Here is a 20,928-nt window from a genome sequence, read left to right as displayed (position 1 = left end):
ACATGCCAAAAGGGTAAGCTGTGACAAAGTGAGAGAGTGACATGGACATATATACACTACCAAACGTAAAATAGATATATTGGGAAGCAGCCACATAGCACAGGGAGATCAGCTCGGTGCTTTTTGACCACCTAGAGGGGTGGGATAGGGAGGGTGGGAGGGAGGGAGACGCAAGAGCGAAGAGATATGGGAACATATGTATATGTATAACTGATTCACTTTGTTATAAAGCAGAAACTAACACACCATTGTAAGGCAATTATACTCCAATAAAGATGTAAAAAAAAAAAGTACATGCCAAGTGCCAGGCACTATGCTAGGCATTTGTACTTACTGAATGTCTATTATATCTGGGACACTATTAGCTGATTTTACATACAATAATTATTAAATGAATTCATTTTGATCCACTCACCATAAAACTTCATGGTAGGGGATATTATTCCTATTATTACAAAGTAAGGATTTCTAAAAACTTAAGGGGCTTAGTGAAGACCACATAGATACTAAGTGGCAGCTCCAACAATCAGACCTAGGTCTGGATCCAGTCTGTGTTCATTCCATTGTGTCTCTTTGCTTCTGAAACAAGAGGGGAAACAAGTTATGAAATCCACTTTCTTTGCAAAGCCTCCTACACCTCCTCTAGGCATTCTCTGCACCTGTGTGGGTATGAGTCTGCTATACCTACCCCCTTTTTATGGTCTTAAAGTACACTTATTCTTATGGATAATATAACATTTTTCAAATGTTTATGAAACAGTATGGTTAGTTTATTCTTTTTTGTGTATATTTAAACTTTCTTTTTTTTTTTTGCGGTACATGGGCCTCTCACTGTGGTGGCCTCTCCCGTTGCAGAGAACAGGCTCCGGACGTGCAGGCTCAGCGGCCATGGCTCACGGGCTCAGCCGCTCCGCGGCACGTGGTATCCTCCCGGACCGGGGCACAAACCTGCGTCCCCTGCATCAGCAGGCGGACTCTCAACCACTGTGCCACCAGGGAAGCCCTAAACTTTCATTTTTCAAAACAGTCTCTAACTTGGGAATTCTCTGGTGGTCCAGTGGTTAGGACTTGGTGCTTTCAGTGCCGAGGGCCCGGATTCAGTCCCTGGTCAGGGAACTAAGACCCCCCAAGCCATGTGGTGTGGCCTTAAAAAAAACAAAAACAAACTCTCAAACTTGAAGAAAAATTTCAAGCACAGTAATAAAGAACTTTCTTTTCTTGTGAACCATTTTAGAGTAAGTTGCTAACATGGTGCCCCATTACTCTTCAATACTTCAGTTTGTGTTTCCTATAAACAAAGATACTCTCCTTCATAACCTCAATATGACCATCAAAATCAGGACACTAACATCAACATATTACCATTTAATCCTCAAACCTCATTCAAATTTCAGTATTTATTCCAATGTCCTTTATAGGAAAAGAATCCAGTTCAGAATCACATCTTGCATTGATTGTCAACATATCTCATCAGTCTTTTTCTTTTTTTAAAAAATTAATTAATTAATTAATTGATTTTTTTTTTGGTGGCGTTCGGTCTTTTATTCCCCAATACTGTATATTTATTTATCCATAAATTGTATATATTTATTTATTTTAAAATTTTATTATATTTATTTTTGGTTGCATTGTTATTTATTTTCATTTTGGGTGATCTGTCCATTGGTGAAAGTGGGGTGTTAAAGTCTCCTATATGATTGTGTTGCTGTCAATTTCCCTTTTTATGGCTGTTAACACTGCCTTATGTACTGAGGTGCGCCTATGTTGGGTGCATATATATTTATAATTGTTATATCTTCTTCTTTGATTGATCCCTTGATCATTATGTAGTGTTTTTCTTTGTCTCTTGTAATAGTCTTTATTTTAAAGTCCACTTTGTCTGATATGAGAATTGCTACTCTAGCTTTCTTTTTATTTCCATTTGCATGGAATATATTTTTCTATCCCCTCACTTTCAGTGTGTATGTGTCCCTAGGTCTGAAGTGGGTCTCTTGTAGATAGCATATATTCGGGTGTTGTTTTTGTATCCATTCAGCCAGTCTGTGTCTTTTGTTTGGAGCATTTAATCCATTTACATTTCATGTAGTTATTGATATGTATGTTCCTATTACCATTTTCTTAATTGTTTTGTGTTTGTTATTGTAGGTTTTTTTTTCTGCTGTGTTTCCTGCCTAGAGAAGTTCCTTTAGCATTTGTTGTAAAGCTGGTTTGGTAGTGCTGAATTCTCTTAGCTTTTGCTTGTCTGTGAAGGTTTTAATTTCTCTGTCGAATCTGAATGAGGTCCTTGCTGGGTAGAGTAATCTTGGTTGTAGCGGGCAGAGTAATCTTGGTTGTAGGTTTTTCCATTTCATCATTTTAAATATGGCCTGCTACTCCCTTCTGGCTTGCAGAGTTTCTGCTGAAAGATCAGTTGTTAACCTTATGGGGATTCCCTTGTATGTTATTTGTTGTTTTTCCCTTGCTGCTTTTAATATTTTTTCTTTGTCTGCATTGGGTCTTCGTTGCTGTGCTCAGGCTTTCTTTAGTTGAGGCGAGCAGGGGCTACTCTTCTTTGCGGTGCGCGGGATTCTCATTGCGGTGGCTTCTCTTGTTGCAGAGCACTGCTCTAGGTGCGTGGACTTCACTAGTTGTGTCGCGTGGACTTAGTTGCTCCGGGTCATGTGGGATCTTCCTGGACCAGGGCTCGAACCCATGTCCCCTGCATTGGCAGGCTGATTCTTAACCAGTGCGCCACCAGGGAAGCCACAGTCTTTTTCAATTTGGAATAATTCTTCAGTCTTCACTTCATTTCATTAACTTGACACTTCTGAAAATTATAGGACAGTATTTTTTTTTTTTTTTTTTCGAACCCGTGTCCCCTGCATCGGCAGGCGGACTCCCAACCACTGCGCCACCAGGGAAGCCATAGGACAGTAATTTTGTAGAATATTCCTGAATTTGGGTTTGTCTGATATTTTCTCATAATTAGATTCCAGTTTTCCACCTTTGGCACGAATATCACAGACTTGCTGCTGTTCTGTTCTCATTGTATCCTATTAGGCGGTACACCATTTTGATTTGTTCCCATTGGTGATGATGTTTACTTTGATCACTTGGTTAAGGTGTTGTCTGTCAGATTTCTTCAGTATAAAGTTACTCTTTCTTTTTGAAATGAATAAGTATTTTGTGGCATGGTACTACTACTTTGAAACTATGTAAATTGTCCTCCAACTTTCAATTTATTTATTTATATCAGTTATGGACTCAGATTTCTTGTTTATTCAATGTTATAACCTGTTACTGTCATTATTCATCTTGTTCAAGTTCCCTGATTTTGCCAGGTGGGAACCCCTTCAGGGTGGCTTCTATGTCCTTTTGACTTTTCTCTTCATTTACCCTTTTATCAGCTTGGGGGTTAGGGGCACTGACACTTTGAATAGTCAGAAATTCACATTTAACTTATAGTTGACCCTCCATATATGCAGTTCCTCAGTATACCCACTTCCTTTGTATCCACAGTGCTACATCCACAATTCAACCATCCACGAACTGTGTAGTACTGTAGTATTTGCTATTGAAAAAAAACTGTGTATAAGTGGACCCACTCAGTTCAAACCATGTTGTTCAAGGGTCAACTGTATATTTTTTTTTTTTTTTTTAAAGTCTCACTATCTTTATTTATTTATTTATTTATTTATTTATTTATTTATTTTTTATTTTTTTTTAGATGTTTGGGGTAGGAATTTATTAATTAATTAATTTTTGCTGTGTTGGGTCTTCATTTCCGTGCGAGGGCTTCCCCTAGTTGCGGCAAGCGGGGGCCACTCTTCATCGCGGTGCGCAGGCCTGTCACTATCGCGGCCTGTCTTGTTGCGGAGCACAGGCTCCAGACGCGCAGGCTCAGTAGTTGTGGCTCACGGGCCCAGTTGCTCCGCGGCATGTGGGATCCTCCCAAACCAGGGCTCGAACCCGTGTCCTCTGCATCGGCAGGCAGACTCTCAACCACTGCGCCACCAGGGAAGCCCTGTATATTTTTTTTAATGCGTCATTTCTTTCTGGCACAATAAAATATTTCAGGCCCACCTTGTACTTTCTCTAGTCTACCCCTGGAATGAGCTTTTCTCCAAGAAGCCCTGGTTCCTCTTAGTGGCGAAATGTATTTTGAAACCAAGTTCTGGGTACTAAGTGTGCTCGTTGCTGTTGAGGTGTTGCTACTCTTGGGCCCTCTCAGTGGAGAGAGCTAGCGGAGATACATACACATATATATATATTAGATATATATATTCTAATGTAATGTCTGTATATATCATATACAAACATATATCTGTATTTTTATTTCTATATCTGTATGTAAGAAAAATCATGTTCTCATCTCTCCTTGTAAGTCAAACCCAGCACTATAGTGTTTAGTTGACAGTGTTTTTCTAGTATTTGTAACTTCTTTCTTAGACAGTATTATCCTTAATATATTTACTTATTTGATGTATCTTCCTGTTCAGTTTTGTATATGTGTGAATGTGTGTATGTTACTTCCACAAAGTGTCAGTGGCCTGGTTTGCTAATCATAAGAATTGGGTGTTCCTGAAAAAACCATAATTCAAAAAGGGTCATGTATCACAATGTTCATTGCAGCTCTATTTACAATAGCCAGGACATGGAAGCAACCTACGTGTCCATCAAGAGATGAATGGATAAAGAAGATGTGACACATATATACAATGGAATATTACTCAGCCATAAAAAGAAATGAACTTAAACTATTTGTAGTGAGGTGGATGGACCTAGAGTCTGTCATACAGAGTGAAGTCAGAAAGAGAAAAACAAATACCGTATGCTAACACATATATATGGAATTAAAAAAAAAAAAAGGTTCTGAAGAACCGTGGGGCAGGACAGGAATAAAGATGCAGATTTAGAGAAGGGACTTGAGGACAAGACTGGGGGAAGGGTAAGCTGGGACAAAGTGAGAGAGTGGCATGGACTTATATATACTACCAAATATAAAATAGATAGCTAGTAGGAAGCAGCCGCATAGCACAGGGAGATCAGCTCAGTGCTTTGTGACCACCTTGAGGGGTGGCATAGGGGGGGTGGGAGGGAGACGCAAGAGGGAGGAGATATGGGGATATATGTATATGTATAGCTGATTCACTTTTTTATACAGTAGAAACTAACACACCATTGTAAAGCAATTGTATTCCAATAAAGATGATTAAAAGAAGGGGATATTAATTTAGTATCACTGTGTTTATCAGGCAGTAATTAGAAACCCAAGCAGTTTGTCATGGCTTGAGAATAGTGATACTTGGGAGTAGCAATATAAATGTATGTAAAGAAAACAGGTATTGTAGAGCTTTTAAGTATTTAAGGTTCAAATGCCCAACTCTGAACATAGTAAGCGAAGTTTTAGAAATCATGACATTATTTATTTATGAAGCTGGATAGGGAAAAGAGCTCTAGATGGAGTGTCAGGAGACTTGGATTCCAGTATCAACTGTTCCACTAGGTTATCTTTGCGTTATTAGACATATCACTTAATCATTATCATCCTATAAAATAGGGAATTGGTGAAGGCACAAGGAGAGAGATGGGTGATTACTGAGGGTACTTTCAGTGACTGTATGTCCCAGTGTTAGAGTGAGCAAGAGGGAAACTTGTGTGATTTCAATCAGTGATTTCATTTATGGGTAGAAAATCCTGGAAAATTTGAACTTGAAGGGAATATCCAAAGATACTACTTTGTGAACTTGAAGGGAATATCTGAAGATTCTCTTTTGTATTGACAATTTTACATGCAGTAATCTCATTATTTTAGATTATAGTAATAATAGCTAATAGTCATATTATGCTTTATAGTATATAAAGTTTTTTTAACATTTATATTCTTATTTGAGCCTTATGATACACCTGTAAGTTAGGTAAGGCAGATATTATTGTTCCTTCTTTATAAATGAGGAAAGTGAGACCCTAAGAGGTCCAGTTGCTTGATCAATGTTACATATATAGAGTCAGAGCTGAAATTTGAAGCTAGGTCTTTTTTTTTCAATCTGTATATACTTTATAAAATGGAAATTTTCAAATGTACTTATTCTTTCCAGTTTTTGGTGTAAATTTGACAATTATTTATGCTTTGTAATCTTTTTCATGTTTTTTCCTTCCACTTTTTGTTGTAGTCTAATGTAATATTTTTAAGGAAATCCCTGACATGTTATTTAAATTATAAATACTTAAGTATGTCTCTAACTGATAATAACTGATATGTTTTTAATATAGCCATGATGCAGTTATTATCAGTTATTCCATATCATCTCATACCAGTTCATATTAAAATTTTTAAAATTGCAATAAATATCTTTTTGTAGTTGGTTTTGTTTTTGTTTTTTTGGATTAGTGTGTATTACCTTTGGATAGTCTCTTGAATTTCTTTTAATCAGTAACAGTGGCCTCTTTTGTTTTTCCTTTAATTGCCACAGATTTATTGAAGAAACTGGATCATTGGTCTTGTTTACGTCCTACATTCTGGATTTGATTGCTTCCTTTTGGTGTCATATATATGTTGACAGTGGGAACCCCTACAGATTGGCTTCTGTGTCCTTTTGATCTGGACTCAATTAGTCCTTGATATTCCCTTGCTTTTTGGCACAAGGTGTCCCAGGTTCTTCTTACATATTTCTTGCCCAGCCCTTAAATTAGTCATTTCATTAAAGTATTTTCAGTTCCTGTTATTGCATTATGCAAATAGCCTATTTCAGTAGCAGTGGACTAGGATTGAGGGAGAGATAACTGAAAATTTGTTAAAAATGATGGTGAGAAGTGCCAAAATGAAAAAGATTGACAGTACTAAGGGTTGACAAAGATGTGGCATATCTGGAACATTTACATATCACTGGTGGGAGTGTAAATAAGTTCAATTAGTACAACCACTTTGGAATACTATTTGGCAGTCTCATCTTAAGCTGAACATATGCATGTCCTGTGACCCAGCAATTTCACTTCTTACTGTATATTCAGCAGAAATGTGAACATGTATACCAAAAGCCACATTCAAGAATAAACAGAGAGCATTATTTAGAACAGCTGCAAACTGGAAATAACCCAAATATCTATCAGCAGTAGAAAGGATAAATGGATTATGGTGTGTACACAAATGGAATACTGTACAGTAATGAGAATGAATAAACCATTGCTATAATGCCATACTGTGGACGATTCTCACCAACATAATATTAAGCAAAGGAAGCCAGGCACTATTTGATTTTATAAAGTAGAAAACTAGACAAAATATATGTTAGAAGTCAAGATAATGGCTATTTTTTGTTGTTGAAGTATAGTTGATTTACAGTATTATATGTTTCAGGTGTACAGCACAGTGATTTAGTATTTTTATAGGTTATACTATATTTAAAATTATTATGAAATATTGGCTATAATCCTGTGCTGTACAATATATCCTTGTAGCTTACTTATTTTATACATAGTAGTTTGTATATCTTAATCCCCTACTCCTATTTTACTCCTCTTCCTCTTCCCACTGGTAACCACTAGTTTCCTCTCTATGTCTGTGAGTCTGTTTCTGTTTTGTAATATTCATTTGTTTGTTTTATTTTTTTAGGTTCCATTATAAGTGATAACACCCAGTATTTGTCTTTCTCTGTGTGACTTATTTCACTAAGCATAATACCCTCCAGATCCATCTGTGTTGTTGCAAATGGCAAAATTTCATTTTTTTTATGGTTGAGTAGTATTCCATTGTGTGTGTGTGTGTGTGTGTGTGTGTGTGTGTGTACACGTACACCACATCTTCTTTATCCGTTTATCTGTTGATGGACACTTGGGTTGCTTCCATATCTTGGCTATTGTAAATAATGCTGCTGTAAACATTGGGTGCATGTATCTTTTCCAAGCAGTGTTTTTGTTTTCTTCAGATATATACCCAGGAGTGGAATTGCTGGATCATATGGTAGTTCTATTTTTAATTTTTTGAGGAACCCCATACTGTTTTCCATAGAGGCTTCACCCATTTTCATCCCCACCAGCAGCGTATAAGGGTTCCCCTTTATCCACATCTTTGCCAACATTTGTTATTTGTGTTCTTTTTAATGATTGCCATTCTGACAGGTGTTAGATGATGTCTCATTGTAGTTTTGATTTGCATGTCTCTGATGATTAGCGATGTTGAGCATCTTTTTATGTGCCTCTTGGCCATTTGTATGTCTTTGGAAAAATGTTCAGGTTTTCTGCCCAATTTGTAATCAGGTTGTTTGGGTTTTTTTGATATTGAGGTATATGAGCTGTCTATATGTTTGGAATATTAACCCCTTATTGGTCATGTAATTTGCAAATATTTTCTACGATTCACTAGGTTGTTTTTGTCAGTGGTTTCCTTTGCTGTGCAAAAGCTTTTAAGTTTAATTAGGTCCCACTTGTTTATTTTTGCTTTTGTTTCCTTTGCCTTAGGAGAGAGACCCAAAAAAATATTTCTATGATTTATGTCAAAGAGTGTTCTGCCTATGTTTTCTTCTGGGAGTTTTATGGTTTCTAATCTTACATTTAGGTCTTTTTTTTTGGGCTGCGTTGGGTCTTAGTTGAGGCACACAGGATCTTCATTGTGGCATGCAGGCTCTTCATTGTGGTGTGCAGGCTTCTTCCTAGTTGTGGCGTGTGGGTTTTTCTCTCTCTAGTTGTGGCGTGTGGGCTCCAGAGCGCGTGGGCTCTGTAGTTTGTAGCTCAAGGACTCTCTAGTTGAGGCACATGGGCTCAGTAGTTGTGGCGTGCGGGCTTAGTTGCCCTGCAGCATGTGGGTTCTTAGTTCCCCGACCAGGGATTGAACCTGCGTCCCCTGCATTGGAAGATGGATTCTTTACCACTAGACCACCAGGGAAGTCCCACAGTTAGGTCTTTAATCCATTTTGAGTTTACTTTTGTATATGGTATGAGAAAATGTTCTAATTCATACTTTTACATGTAGCTGTAGAGTTTCCCCAGCACCACTTATCAAAGGGACTGTCTTTTCCCCATTGTATATTCTTTCCTCCTTTGTTGTAGATTAATTGACCATAAGTGTGTGGGTTCATTTCTTGGCTCTCTCTTCTGTTCCATTGATCTGTGTGTCTGTCTTTTTAAAAATTTGTTTATTTATTTATTTTTGGCTGTGTTGGGTCTTTGTTGCTGCACACGGGCTTTCTCTAGTTGTGGCAAGTGGGGGCTGCTCTTTGTTGCAGTGCACGGGCTTCTCATTGCAGTGGCTTCTCTTGTTGCGGAGCATGGGCTCTAGGCACGCGGGCTTCAGTAGTTGTGGTACATGGGCTCAGTAGTTGTGGCTTGTGGGCTCTGGAGTGCAGGCTCAGTAGTTGTGGTGCATGGGCTTAGTTGCTCTGTGGCATGTGGGATATTCCCGGACCAGGGCTCAAACCTGTGTTCCCTGCATTGGCAGGCAGATTCTTAACCACTGAGCCACCAGGGAAGTCCTGTGTGTCTGTTTTTGTTCCGTTAACATACTGTTTTGATCATGGTAGCTTTGTAGTATAGTCTAAAGGCAGGGAGCATGATTCCTCCAGGTTTGTTCTTTTTTCTCAAGATTGCTTTGGTGATGGTGGCTTTTTATTTTATTTTATTTTTTAGGTGGAAGGAAGCAAATTTTGTTATTAATAATAATCGTAACAATAGCTGCTAATGTTTATGGAATTCTCACAACACTGCAGATGCTTTGCATGCACTTAATTTAAATTAATTTACTTTCAGTTCTCCTAAGAACCCCCAAAAGAAGGCCCTTTATAATCCATATTTAGTCTCTGTACTCTGTGCTCAACATATAAAAGATTCTGAAAGGAGCAGTCTTTTTTTTCTTTTTTGGCTGCATTGGGTCTTCGTTGCTGCACATGGGCTTTCTCTAGTTGCGGCACATGGGCTTTCTCTAGTTGTGGCAAGCTCAGCCTAATCCCGCGTTGAGAAACGCGGGCTACTCATTGAGGTGGCTTCTCTTGTTGTGGAGCACAGGCTCCAGTCGTGTGGGCTACAGTAGTTGTGGTGCATGGGCTCAGTAGTTGTGGCGCATGGGCTTAGTTGCTCTGCACCGTGTGGTATCTTCCTGGACTAGGGATTGAACCTGTGTCCCCTGCACTGGCAGGTGGATTTTTAACCACTACACCACCAGGGAAGCCCAGGAGCACAGTCTTAAAGGAGATGGACTTGTGAAAACAAGACATTGCAGTACAATTTGATGCCTGAGAGGATACTACAGCAGCTCCCAAGAGGAAGGGCCTAGCTTCTTGCTGGGGAGGACGAAGCCTGATGGTGGCTATTTTTGATGGTGGTAGAGTAGTTACTGGGAGAGTTGGTCATGTTTTACTTCCTTATCTGGGTGCTTCTTATTTGTGTGTGTTTTGTGAAAATTCATTGAGCTGTACATTTAATATTTTTGCATATTTCTGTATGAATATTAAAAATTTGAAAATTTATGAATTTTTCTTCTGTTTTTAGATTTGATAGTAAATAAAATGCAATTAAAGGGGTCACTTTTAAAGTACCTAGTCTTTACAAGGCCAGGTGCTTGCTGTTGGGAGTATAATGTTGAATAAATGGGAGTCTTGTTTTCTAAGGACTCATGATTCTTTTTGGAAGACACATACTCAAAAAACATGAAGGGAATTCCTTGGCCGTCCAGTGGTTAGGATTAGGCACTTTCACTGCCAGCGCCTGGGTTCAATCCCTGGTTGGGGAACTAAGATCCCACAAGCCACACAGCATGGCCAAAAAAACAAACAGCAACAACAACAAACCCATGAGACTAGACAGACTAGTGAGAATGTAGTGTTTGAAGCCATTCCTAAAGTTGACACAGTGCTTTTGTTTCTGTGTTTTTGTTTATTTTTAAGATATCTTAATCATGTCGTTTTGTTCTCTCTTTTCTTTTTGTAGCACCTGACAGATACCTCACATGGTGTAAGAAATAAGTGTCTGCAATTACTTGGTAATCTGGGTTCTTTGGAGAAAAGTGTCACAAAAGATGCAGAAGGCCTAGCTGTCAGAGACGTCCAGAAGATTATAGGGGATTACTTCAGTGACCAGGACCCACGTGTCAGAACAGCAGCTATAAAAGCCATGGTAAACGTGATCATGGAAACTAAATGGAGATACTGTTTTTTGTTTTTTTTTTAAGTTAATGGCTAATGCCACCTTGGATACATTCTGAATCCCCCCCAGGGTATACTTTATGCACACTTTCAGGAAGGTGTTGGTGGCATCACAGAACTCAAAGGCACACATTCCTTTACAACAGTTGCTTATCTTTGGGCTTCTTTGGTAGCTTTCACCTGCATTTCTGAAACATGGAAGGTACAACTTGTATCCCAGGTCTATGGGAGAGATGTTACTTGGTATTATAGTACAGTAGGTACAGGTTATACCTTTGTATTTCAGAAGTATAGGTGAAAGTTATGGGGGAGGGTTGCTCTTTAGGGGGAGATGGTGTTAACCATTTCTTCCTCAGCCTCCTTATCATTATTTCGTATTTTTTCTGATATCCCCTTGGGACAGTCCATGGGTTAGATTGATTAAGTGTTTGAGTGTTTCTACTGAAAAGTCCAGGTTTCTTATTTATATAGCACTGATTTTGGCCAGAGGGAACCATGTTAATGTGATATAATGGGGAAAAAATATATGAGATTGTGGGGAGACATTGGAAATATTGATTTTTTTTTCAGAATACTTAAACTGTATCTTTATTATCTAGTTGCAGCTCCATGAAAGAGGACTGAAATTATACCAAACAATTTATACTCAGGTACCTTAAATGATTGCTGTCTAGAAGAGGAGGGAGGTGGAGAAATCATGAAACTGGGAGGGTGGCACGCTGGTGGTCAGAATTTGAAAACGTAGAGCTTCAGCTGGCTAACAGTGGCAGTGTGTGATGAATGTGCAGTTGTATCCAAAACATACATTCTAAGAAGAGAATGGGGAATATGTAATGAATAGCACTAGTGCATGTGAGGAGGACATTTGGGAGGATTTAGGTAGCTCAGTATGAATGCCAGAGTATACAAAGAGAAGTGTAGTGTTCAGAGTAAGGAGAGTGGTAGTCTTGTTGATCTCTGTTTGGTTGACTGAAATTGACTTCAAACCTGAAGTCAATTCAGGGCACCACACTTGAGAAACTGGAGTATTTCTGGAGGAGGATGACCAAGACCATGGGATCGTATGAAAAGATATCACATGATTGTTATAGCGTTGGTAAGGAAAAGCACAATGAAATTATAGTATCATTAGGAGAAGCTGACCGAGTGCCTAACCAAAAGCCCTTACATTTATTCTTGTAGAATAATTGGATGTATCCACGCTCAGAGACCAGTTTTTGTTAGCCTATTGAGAGTGGTTTTAGCTTTTAGAGGAAGAGGATAATTAGCCAAACCCCTATGACTGATGTGTAAACCAAGTACGTTCTTTTACAAATGAAGTAGAATGAGTTCAGAATGGTTATGTTGGTGTGACCTATAGGAGAACTGTGTGGGAAACCAAATAATTAAAGGAAACTTGTAGAGTAAGGACTCAAAGGAAAAAGAGTTAGTCCGATGATTCAGACGTTTAGTGACATAAGACTGTGTCAGTTGGTTAGGCAAGCAATGCTGTGGACCTCAAGGGAGTGAGGATGGAATGATGCGGGAGGATTTGAGATATGAGGTAGAATTAGTTACTATAATGAGTTCATTTTGATTATCTTGAGTTTGAAGGGTTGATGGGATACTTATGAGGAGAATTCCAGGTCTGGAACTCAGGAAAGATCAGAGCTGGAGGTGGATATTTGGAGCCATCAATATCTAGGGGTCATGGGGATACCCAGGGAGAGTAAGAAGATTGGAAGTGATGAGGATGGAGCCAGGGGTGAGGTCCAACGTTTAAGAAAGGAGCCCTAATATGGAACTGAGGAGCAGCTTGATGGAGGAGGAGGAAGAATATATTCCAGAAAAGGCAAGAGGGCATTCTCATAGTCAGCAGTGTCAAATGCTGGTGAAAGGTCGTTTAGGATAGCACTGAAATCTGGTCATGGGACTTAGCAACAAAGTGGTCACTAGTGAGTTTAAAGAGAGCAATTTCAGTGGAGTGCTGGGACTGGGGGAAGCCAGATCAGGGTCTTTTGAGGTGAGGCATTTAAAGTCTATTGACTATGACTATACTTTAAAGAAACTTGACTATGATAGGAAAGTGGGGTAGAAGTTGGTAGAAGGGGGCATAGGATTAAGGGTTGTTGTTGTTTTTTTTCCTGTATTTTAAAAACAGTTGCTAAGTATGTTTATATGTTGAAGGGAGAGCTAGTGTTACGATAGAAGAGACAAAGGGGAATAAATGCTGGAGTAAGTTCCTTGAGGCAGAAAATCAGATTCATGAGCTGATTCATCCAACAAATGTTAGTGAGTACCTAAATGCTGGCTGTATAATGCCAAGCATGTTATAATAGATAGGACCCATGCCCTTCACATTGTCATAGGTAAGACAGGCAATTAACAAATAAGCAAACACAGTTATAGCATATGAGTATTGCTGTGAGGTAAATCAATAGGATGCTATCATAGAGAATCACAAAGAGGATCTATTTTGGAGGATGGTAAGGGATGGTCATGTGAGGAAGTGATGGGATCCATAGCAAAAGTAGAAGGATTAGGAACTAGAAAGGACCCTTTTCCCTCAGATATTGAGAAAACAAGGGGTGGGAGAATACAGGAATAAATGAATTTATAACTGGTGTGGAGTAGTTGAGTGGGTTTGTGCCTGAGAACCTTGATTTTTCTCAGATAAACAGGTCGCCTTATAGCTGGTAGTAGGATAGAAGTCCTGAGGAAAAGGTTAAGAAAAGCTGCCTTGGGGCTTCCCTGGTGGCGCAGTGGATAAGAATCTGCCTGCCAATGCAGGAGACACGGGTTCGAGCCTTGGTCCAGGAAGATCCCACATACTGTGGAGCAACTAAGGCTGTGTGCCACAACTACTGAGCCTGCACTCTAGAGCCCTTGAGCCACAACTACTGTTGTGAGCCGCAACAAGAGAAGCCACTGCAATGAGAAGCCCGTGCACTGCAACGAAGAGTAGCCCCTGCTCGCCACAGCTAGAGAAAGCCCACATGAAGCAACGAAGACCCAACACAGCCAAAAAAAAAAAAAAAAAAAAAAGGCTCATTAGCCACCTTTCTGAAAAAAAGAAAAGCTGCCTTGGGAAATGGAATTGGAAAGCAGGAGTGTAAAAGATTTCAGAGTAGGACTAATAAGGTTTGAGATCATGAATCACCAATCCCCTAGAGAGTGTGGTCTTTGCCAGTGCTCTGCTGCTGCCCTTGTGAAGACTAGAGAAAGTCTTATGTTTGTGGAGCAGCTGTAGCAGAAATCCTGAGGGGGTTGTGTATGATGATGCAGACAATGCTGTCAAGAGACTGAAGTGGCTTTGCAGACGCCGCCACATCGGAACCTCCCACGCTGCCCAACCATGGTCAGCCCTACCGTGTTCTTTGACATTGCCGTCGATGGCGAGCCCTTGGGCCGCATCTCCTTCGAGCTGTTTGCAGACAGAGTTCCAAAGACAGCAGAAAACTTCCGTGCTCTGAACACTGGGGAGAAAGGCTTTGGTTATAAATATTCCTGCTTTCACAGAATAATTCCGGAATTTATGTGCCAGGGTGGTGACTTCACACACCATAATGGCACTGGTGGCGAGTCCACTTATGGGGAGAAATTTGATGATGAGAATTTCCTCCTGAAGCATACGGGTCCTGGCATCTTGTCCATGGCAAATGCTGGCCCCAACACAAACGGTTCCCAGTTTTTCATCTGCACGGCCAAGACTGAGTGGTTGGATGGCAAGCATGTGGTCTTTGGCAAGGTGAAAGAGGGCATGAATATTGTGGAAGCCATGGAGCGCTTTGGTTCCAGGAATGGCAAGACCAGCAAGAAGATCACCATTGCTGACTGTGGACAAATCTAGTAATAAATTTGACTTGTGTTTTATCTTAACCACTAGACCATTCCTTCTGTAGCTCAGGAGAGCACCCCTTCATCCCCATCTGCTCAAAATATACTGTAATCTTTGTGCTCTCATTGCACTTCTTTGGGTTCCATATTTTCCTTATTCCCCTCCAAGTTTAGCTGAATTGCAAAGTTAAGTTTATGGTTGTGAAATAAAAACTAAACAACAACAACAAAAAGAGACTGAAGTAAGGACAGGTATAGAGCAAGGAAAAGGTGGTTTATTTGGAAAGAAAGGACAGAATTAAAGCAGTGGTTCTCAACCAAGGTGATTTTGCCCTCCAGGGCACATTTGGCAACGTCTGGAGGTATTTTTGACTATTTCAGTTGCTAGGGAGAGGAAGAGGGTACAGTGCTACAACGACCTAGTGGGTAGAGGCCAGGGATGCTGCTAAATATCTTATATTGCACAGGACAGCCCCTCACAACGAAGAATTATCTAGTCCAAAATGTCAATAATAGCAAGGTTGAGAGACCCTGCTTAAACGGATAGGTAACTTAAGTGGGATGAAGAGCAGGTGTGATGGGTTAAGTCATGGCGATGGAAGAGCTGGTAGAGTAGCATATATGGTCAAAGCATGGAATATAAGATTTTAAAATTTCAAAAACCGTTTTCTGGGTGTTGTTGAAGTCTAGGGTGTAGCTATGACTGTGGGTGGAGTAGGGATATTCCATTTCAGACTAAAGTAAAAAAGGAAAATTTGGCCTCTTTTTGGCAGCTTAACGTTAAAATTGTACATTTATTTAGAGTGCTTGAATTTTCAGATGGACTGTCAGTCAGAAATTTGTGCTCTAGTTTTACAGATAGGGAAAAAACTCATCTTTGGTGTTTGAGCCTGTCAGGGTAGCACTGTGGGCTCCCAGCAAGCTTTGCTATGATTGATGCTGTTCTAGATGGCTTTTGTGCTATCTATCAATCTGTGGTTCTCCTTTCAGACATGGGGTGGGAGGGTACACAGTCAGAACACAGGCAGAGCAGCTGGCAGAGGCCAAGAATTCTTTGTTGGGCAAAGGTTCAAGAAGTTAAAATCACCCCATATGTGTTTTGATTGGTATCCTTATCCAGCCACCGTATCTTCATTTTGAAAATAGTTTGAACATCACCTGGGAGGATACAGAACTAACAGACTTTTGGAATCCTTGTTTGCAGGCTTGTAAATTGCTCTCTGATGACTATGAACAAGTGCGCAGTGCTGCAGTCCAGCTTATCTGGGTTGTCAGTCAGCTCTATCCTGAAAGGTCAGTGTGGGTGTAAGCCAGCTTTTGTGCATTGCTAAGCCATTTTTCTCTCCTCCCACCATGCAGAAAGCCCACCTCCAGAAAAGGAATGTTGGTTAGATTTTTGGAAGGCAGTATGGAATAGGGGAAAAGCATGGACCCTGAAAATCAGGATGCTTGGTCCTTGTTTTTCAGCTCTGCCTTGAACTTTCTGTGTATGCTGGGAAAGACACTTCGCCTCTCTGGGTCCCAACCTCCTCAAATATAGATGAAGAGATTGGATGGTCTTTCTCAAATGCTATCCACTCCACCTCTGCCCAACCCTTAAAAAAAGTCTTTAAAATGGTTTGGGGCACATTTTAGTAAATACAAATGCCAGCTAAAGATACCAGGTGAATTTGAGAATAATGATCCCTTATGTAGTGTTTTCCTGGTTAAAAATATTTTCATAGGGAATTCCCTGGTGGTCCAGTGGTTAGGACTTGGTGCTTTCTCTGCTGAGGGCCTGGGTTCAATCCCTGGTCGGGGAACTATGATTGCACAAGCTGTGAGGTGCGGCCAAAAATAAAAGATTTTTTTTCACAGTAATTAAATAATTTATCTCACAGTGATTCTTTGAGGTGGAGAGACAGGTATTATTTATTCTGTTTTATAGAACTCCTTTTATAGGAAAAAGAAGTGTTTTTTCCTCTTCATTAAACTACCTACTGAAATTGAAAAACAAGAATGAGTTAATAAAGCTATAGACACCACCCCCCATAGACACCACCCCCCACCCCCCGCAAAAAAAAGACTAGCTGGAAATTGTCTTTTCATTTAGGACCAGATTTGCAAGTATGTTTTTTATTGGTTTATTCTGAGACTTGCTGTATTGACAGCAATGCAATTATAAGAGAGAATAAACTTAAAGATAACTCTGTGGTAGCTGTTTTTGGTATCTCATAAATCTTTGAATCTTCAGTGTTAAATACTTTTTACTCAAGACACAAATTTGCATTGCAACTAAAAATAAACAAATCCCAGACTGATTTGGTTACTCTGAAATGTATTTCATCATTATAGGATTTGAATTATTCAGTTATCATTTCTATTTGTGCTGATTTTCATTGGTCATTCTCAGTTTATTGAACCTGCAATTTTAGGCTCATGTTTTGTCACTTGTGGTTTCTTTTCTTTTAATTTAGCATTGTCCCAATCCCTTCTTCTAATGAAGAAATTCGCTTAGTTGATGATGCGTTTGGAAAAATTTGTCACATGGTCAGTGATAGCTCCTGGGTGGTTCGAGTTCAAGCTTCAAAGCTATTGGTAAGTTACATCTTCTTTAATGAGCATATTACCTGTTACACTTGTAAAACATTTTGAGAAACTAGATAGAGACAGGTGTAATGCGCTTTTATAAACCTTAGTATTTCTTAAAATAGAAAGAAGTTGTTCCCTTTCCCATAGAGAAGTAGTCTTTGAGAACTAGAAAGAATTTTAAAGATAATCCTATTTAATCTTGTTAGCATATTAGACAACCAAAGTCTAGAGAAAAAGGAACATAATAATAAAAATAATTGTTACCGTTACTAAGCACCTGGTATGGCCTAGATACTTTGCTATGAGGCCACTTAATTATCTCATTTATTCTTTTTTTTTATTGGAGTATAATTGCTTTATTATCCCATTTATTCTTACAGTAACCCAGCAAGGTAGGTGCTATTATTCCCACTTCCCAGGTGAGAAAGCTGAGGCTCTGAGAATTTAAGTAAATTATTCAATTTATACAGATAGGAAGTTGTAGAATGAGATTCAGATGCTAATCTGACTTTTAGCCTCATTCTTTCCTACTGTTTTGCCTTTGGGGACTCTAGTATATTTGTAAGAACATTTTTTTCTTTTTTTTCCTGTATGTGGGCCTCTCACTGCTGTGGTCTCTCCCGTTGCGGAGCACAGGCTCCAGACGCACAGGCTCAGCGGCCATGGCTCACGGGCCCAGCCGCTCCGTGGCATGTGGGATCTTCCCGGACCAGGGCACGAACCCGTGTCCCCTGCGTTGGCAGGCGGACTCTCAACCACTGCGCCACCAGGGAAGCCCCCTATAAGAAAAATTTTAACTTTTCAGAGATAGAACTGTCTTATAGAAGAAGGAGGGTTGGCATAATGCTCAGCCTTATTTTATACCTGTGTTGTCTTGGACATGTCACTTTATCTTAGTCTCATTTCCTCATCTGTTAAGTGGCTTATAATATCTCTCATGTTTACATCACAGGGTTGTCATGACACTCAAATGAGATCCTGTCTGTGAATGTGTGTATAAATTGTGAAGTACTACACTATGCAAGGTGGTGGGGTTGTTATAATATATAAATATATATGTAACTATCTATAAAAATTTGTATTAATGTCACAGCAAGGATATCTGAAATTCTTTTTGATAACTTCTCTTTTGAGGGCCCCCAACTATGCCAGTCTTAGTAAGATTGTTGGCTAAAAAGTTTGGACTTGATTGTACTGGACACAGATCCTGTGATACCCCTAGTCCTTTGACCAGTATTTTGGGGGTAACTGCTGAAACCTATGTGAAGCACTTTCATGGAAAAATAAGGAACTTGGACGATCTCAGTATTTCCTGCTTACAGATTATATTTCTTGTCCATAATAAAATATAGAGTTAAACAAGCCAGCTGTTAGTGATTTTATTTTTGAATTCACATTTTAAAGCCTTGTTTTGATTTGTGGATATATTAAAATTCAGAACAATCCAATCATTCATCAGATTCCTTCATTCATCGTGTACTGAGCATCTACAGTGTGCTGTGTGTGTGTGAGGGGATGTTTTAGAGGAATAATTCAATGATATGTTGTCATCTGAGTAGGCAGTTAGAAAAGTAATCCTTAAAGCAGAGTCATTCAAATTTTTTTTTTTTTTTTTTTTTTTTTGCAGTACGTGGGCCTCTCACTGTTGTGGCCTCTCCCGTCACGGAGCACAGGTTCCAGACGCGCAGGCTCAGTGGCCATGGCTCATGGGCTGCGGCATGTGGGATCGTCCCAGACCGGAGCACGAACCCATGTCCCCTGCGTCGGCAGGCAGACTCTCAACCACTGCACCACCAGGGAAGCCCCAAATTTTTTAGTTTTGTACCCCATAGAATCTAAAATTCATTTATGTAAAGCTGTATGAATAATGAATCACAGTGGTGAATTGAAAAGATTTTCACTTAGATGACTATAATTTGACTCAAGTGCTTTATGTTATTTAAGTGATTTCAAATCCAAACAACTCTAAATTACATGATTATATGATTATACTTCAAAAGTAATTAATAATCTAATCTTGCTAATAATAATAATTGTTACTATTTATAGAGTTCCTAGCCCACTAAGCTAGGCACTTTTAGTCATACATGCATACACATGCACATACACCCATTTCCTCATATACAGGCACACGTAAATATACGCCTGTACATACACTTATATACATACTGACTTTTTGTTTATAATTATTTTAAACTCCTTGAGGTAGATATTATATTATTTATTTTATAAATAATAAAACTAAGGTTTAGAAAAGTATAATTTGTCCAAGGCCACATAGATAGTAAGTGATACTTCATGCTCTAAAGCCCATGTAGAATTCCTTCCTAATGCGGGTCCAGTTATGTATTGGGAGCTGCAGTTATGCAGCTAAGGCCCTGCTGGTTTACTAGTTACTCTGTGCAAGCTAAGAGGTAAACTCCCCTGCTCCAATTCTTGAGTAGACAAATTCGTGATCAGGTAAACCATATATGGTCTTTAGACTACATATTCATCAATTCAGCAAACTCTGAGCATAATCTGTGCCTTCAAAAGAGTGGATAGGGCTTCCCTGGTGGCGCAGTGGTTGAGAGTCCACCTGCTGATGCAGGGGACGCGTGTTCGTGCCCCGGTCCGGGAAGATCCCACATGCCGCGGAGCGGCTGGGCCCGTGAGCCATGGCCGCTGAGCCTGTGCGTCTGGAGCCTGTGCTCCGCAACGGGAGAGGCCACAGCAGTGAGAGGCCCACGTACTGCAAAAACAAAAAAACCCAAAAAAACAGAAAAACTATTCTTTGGGCTTCCCTTGTGGCGCAGTGGTTGAGAGTCTGCCTTCCAATGCAGGGGACACGGGTTCGTGCCCCGGTCTGGGAGGATCCCACATGCCGCGGAGCGGCGGGGCCCGTGAGCCATGGCCGCTGAGCCTGTGCGTCTGGAGCCTGTGCTCCGCAACGGGAGAGGCCACAACAGTGAGAGGCCCGTGTACCGCAAAAAAAAAAAAAAAAAAAGTGGATAGTCAGGTAGGTTGACATAGGCAATCTGTCAATTACAATACCGGTACTCCTAGGAAAGAGCACCTAACACATGCACAGAAGGCTTCTTGGACGAGGTGTTTCTCAGTTGACTTTGAATGATGAGTATGGGTTAGCTAGGTAAAGAAGTAGAGAAGGAGAAAATACGAGCAGAGATACATGAGTACACTATCATGCATGCTAATATCATACTAAACTACAATACCATGTTAAACTACAAGCAGGGCTTCCCTGGTGGCACAGTGGTTGAGAGTCCACCTGCCAATGCAGGGGACACAGGTTCGTGCCCCGGTCCGGGAAGATCCCACATGCCGCAGAGCGGCTGGGCCCGTGAGCCATGGCCACTGAGCCTGCCAATCCGGAGCCTGTGCTCTGCAGCGGGAGAGGCCACAACGGTGAGAGGCCCACGTACCGCAAAAA

General features: G+C 40.1%; 1 protein-coding gene and 1 pseudogene across 1 annotated transcript in view; both read left to right on the top strand.

Annotated features, from left to right (window-relative positions):
• The window catches only part of INTS4 (integrator complex subunit 4), a 106,182-nt gene that overhangs the window by 27,320 nt on the left and 57,934 nt on the right, over window positions 1-20,928 (top strand). The window contains exons 5-8 of the mRNA XM_024749408.1: window positions 10,897-11,082; window positions 11,711-11,761; window positions 16,132-16,220; window positions 17,384-17,504. Of these exons, the coding sequence (XP_024605176.1) occupies window positions 10,897-11,082; window positions 11,711-11,761; window positions 16,132-16,220; window positions 17,384-17,504 (447 nt within the window). The remainder of the gene's footprint in view (window positions 1-10,896; window positions 11,083-11,710; window positions 11,762-16,131; window positions 16,221-17,383; window positions 17,505-20,928) is intronic.
• Window positions 14,422-15,006, top strand: LOC112402475 (peptidyl-prolyl cis-trans isomerase A pseudogene; annotated as a pseudogene).

The sequence above is a fragment of the Neophocaena asiaeorientalis genome, unplaced genomic scaffold (genome assembly GCF_003031525.2).
Source record: "Neophocaena asiaeorientalis asiaeorientalis breed wild unplaced genomic scaffold, Neophocaena_asiaeorientalis_V1.1 scaffold363, whole genome shotgun sequence".
Classification (NCBI taxonomy): domain Eukaryota; kingdom Metazoa; phylum Chordata; class Mammalia; order Artiodactyla; family Phocoenidae; genus Neophocaena; species Neophocaena asiaeorientalis.
Note: the sequence above shows the minus strand (reverse complement) of the source record. Positions and strands in the feature narration are given on the sequence as shown.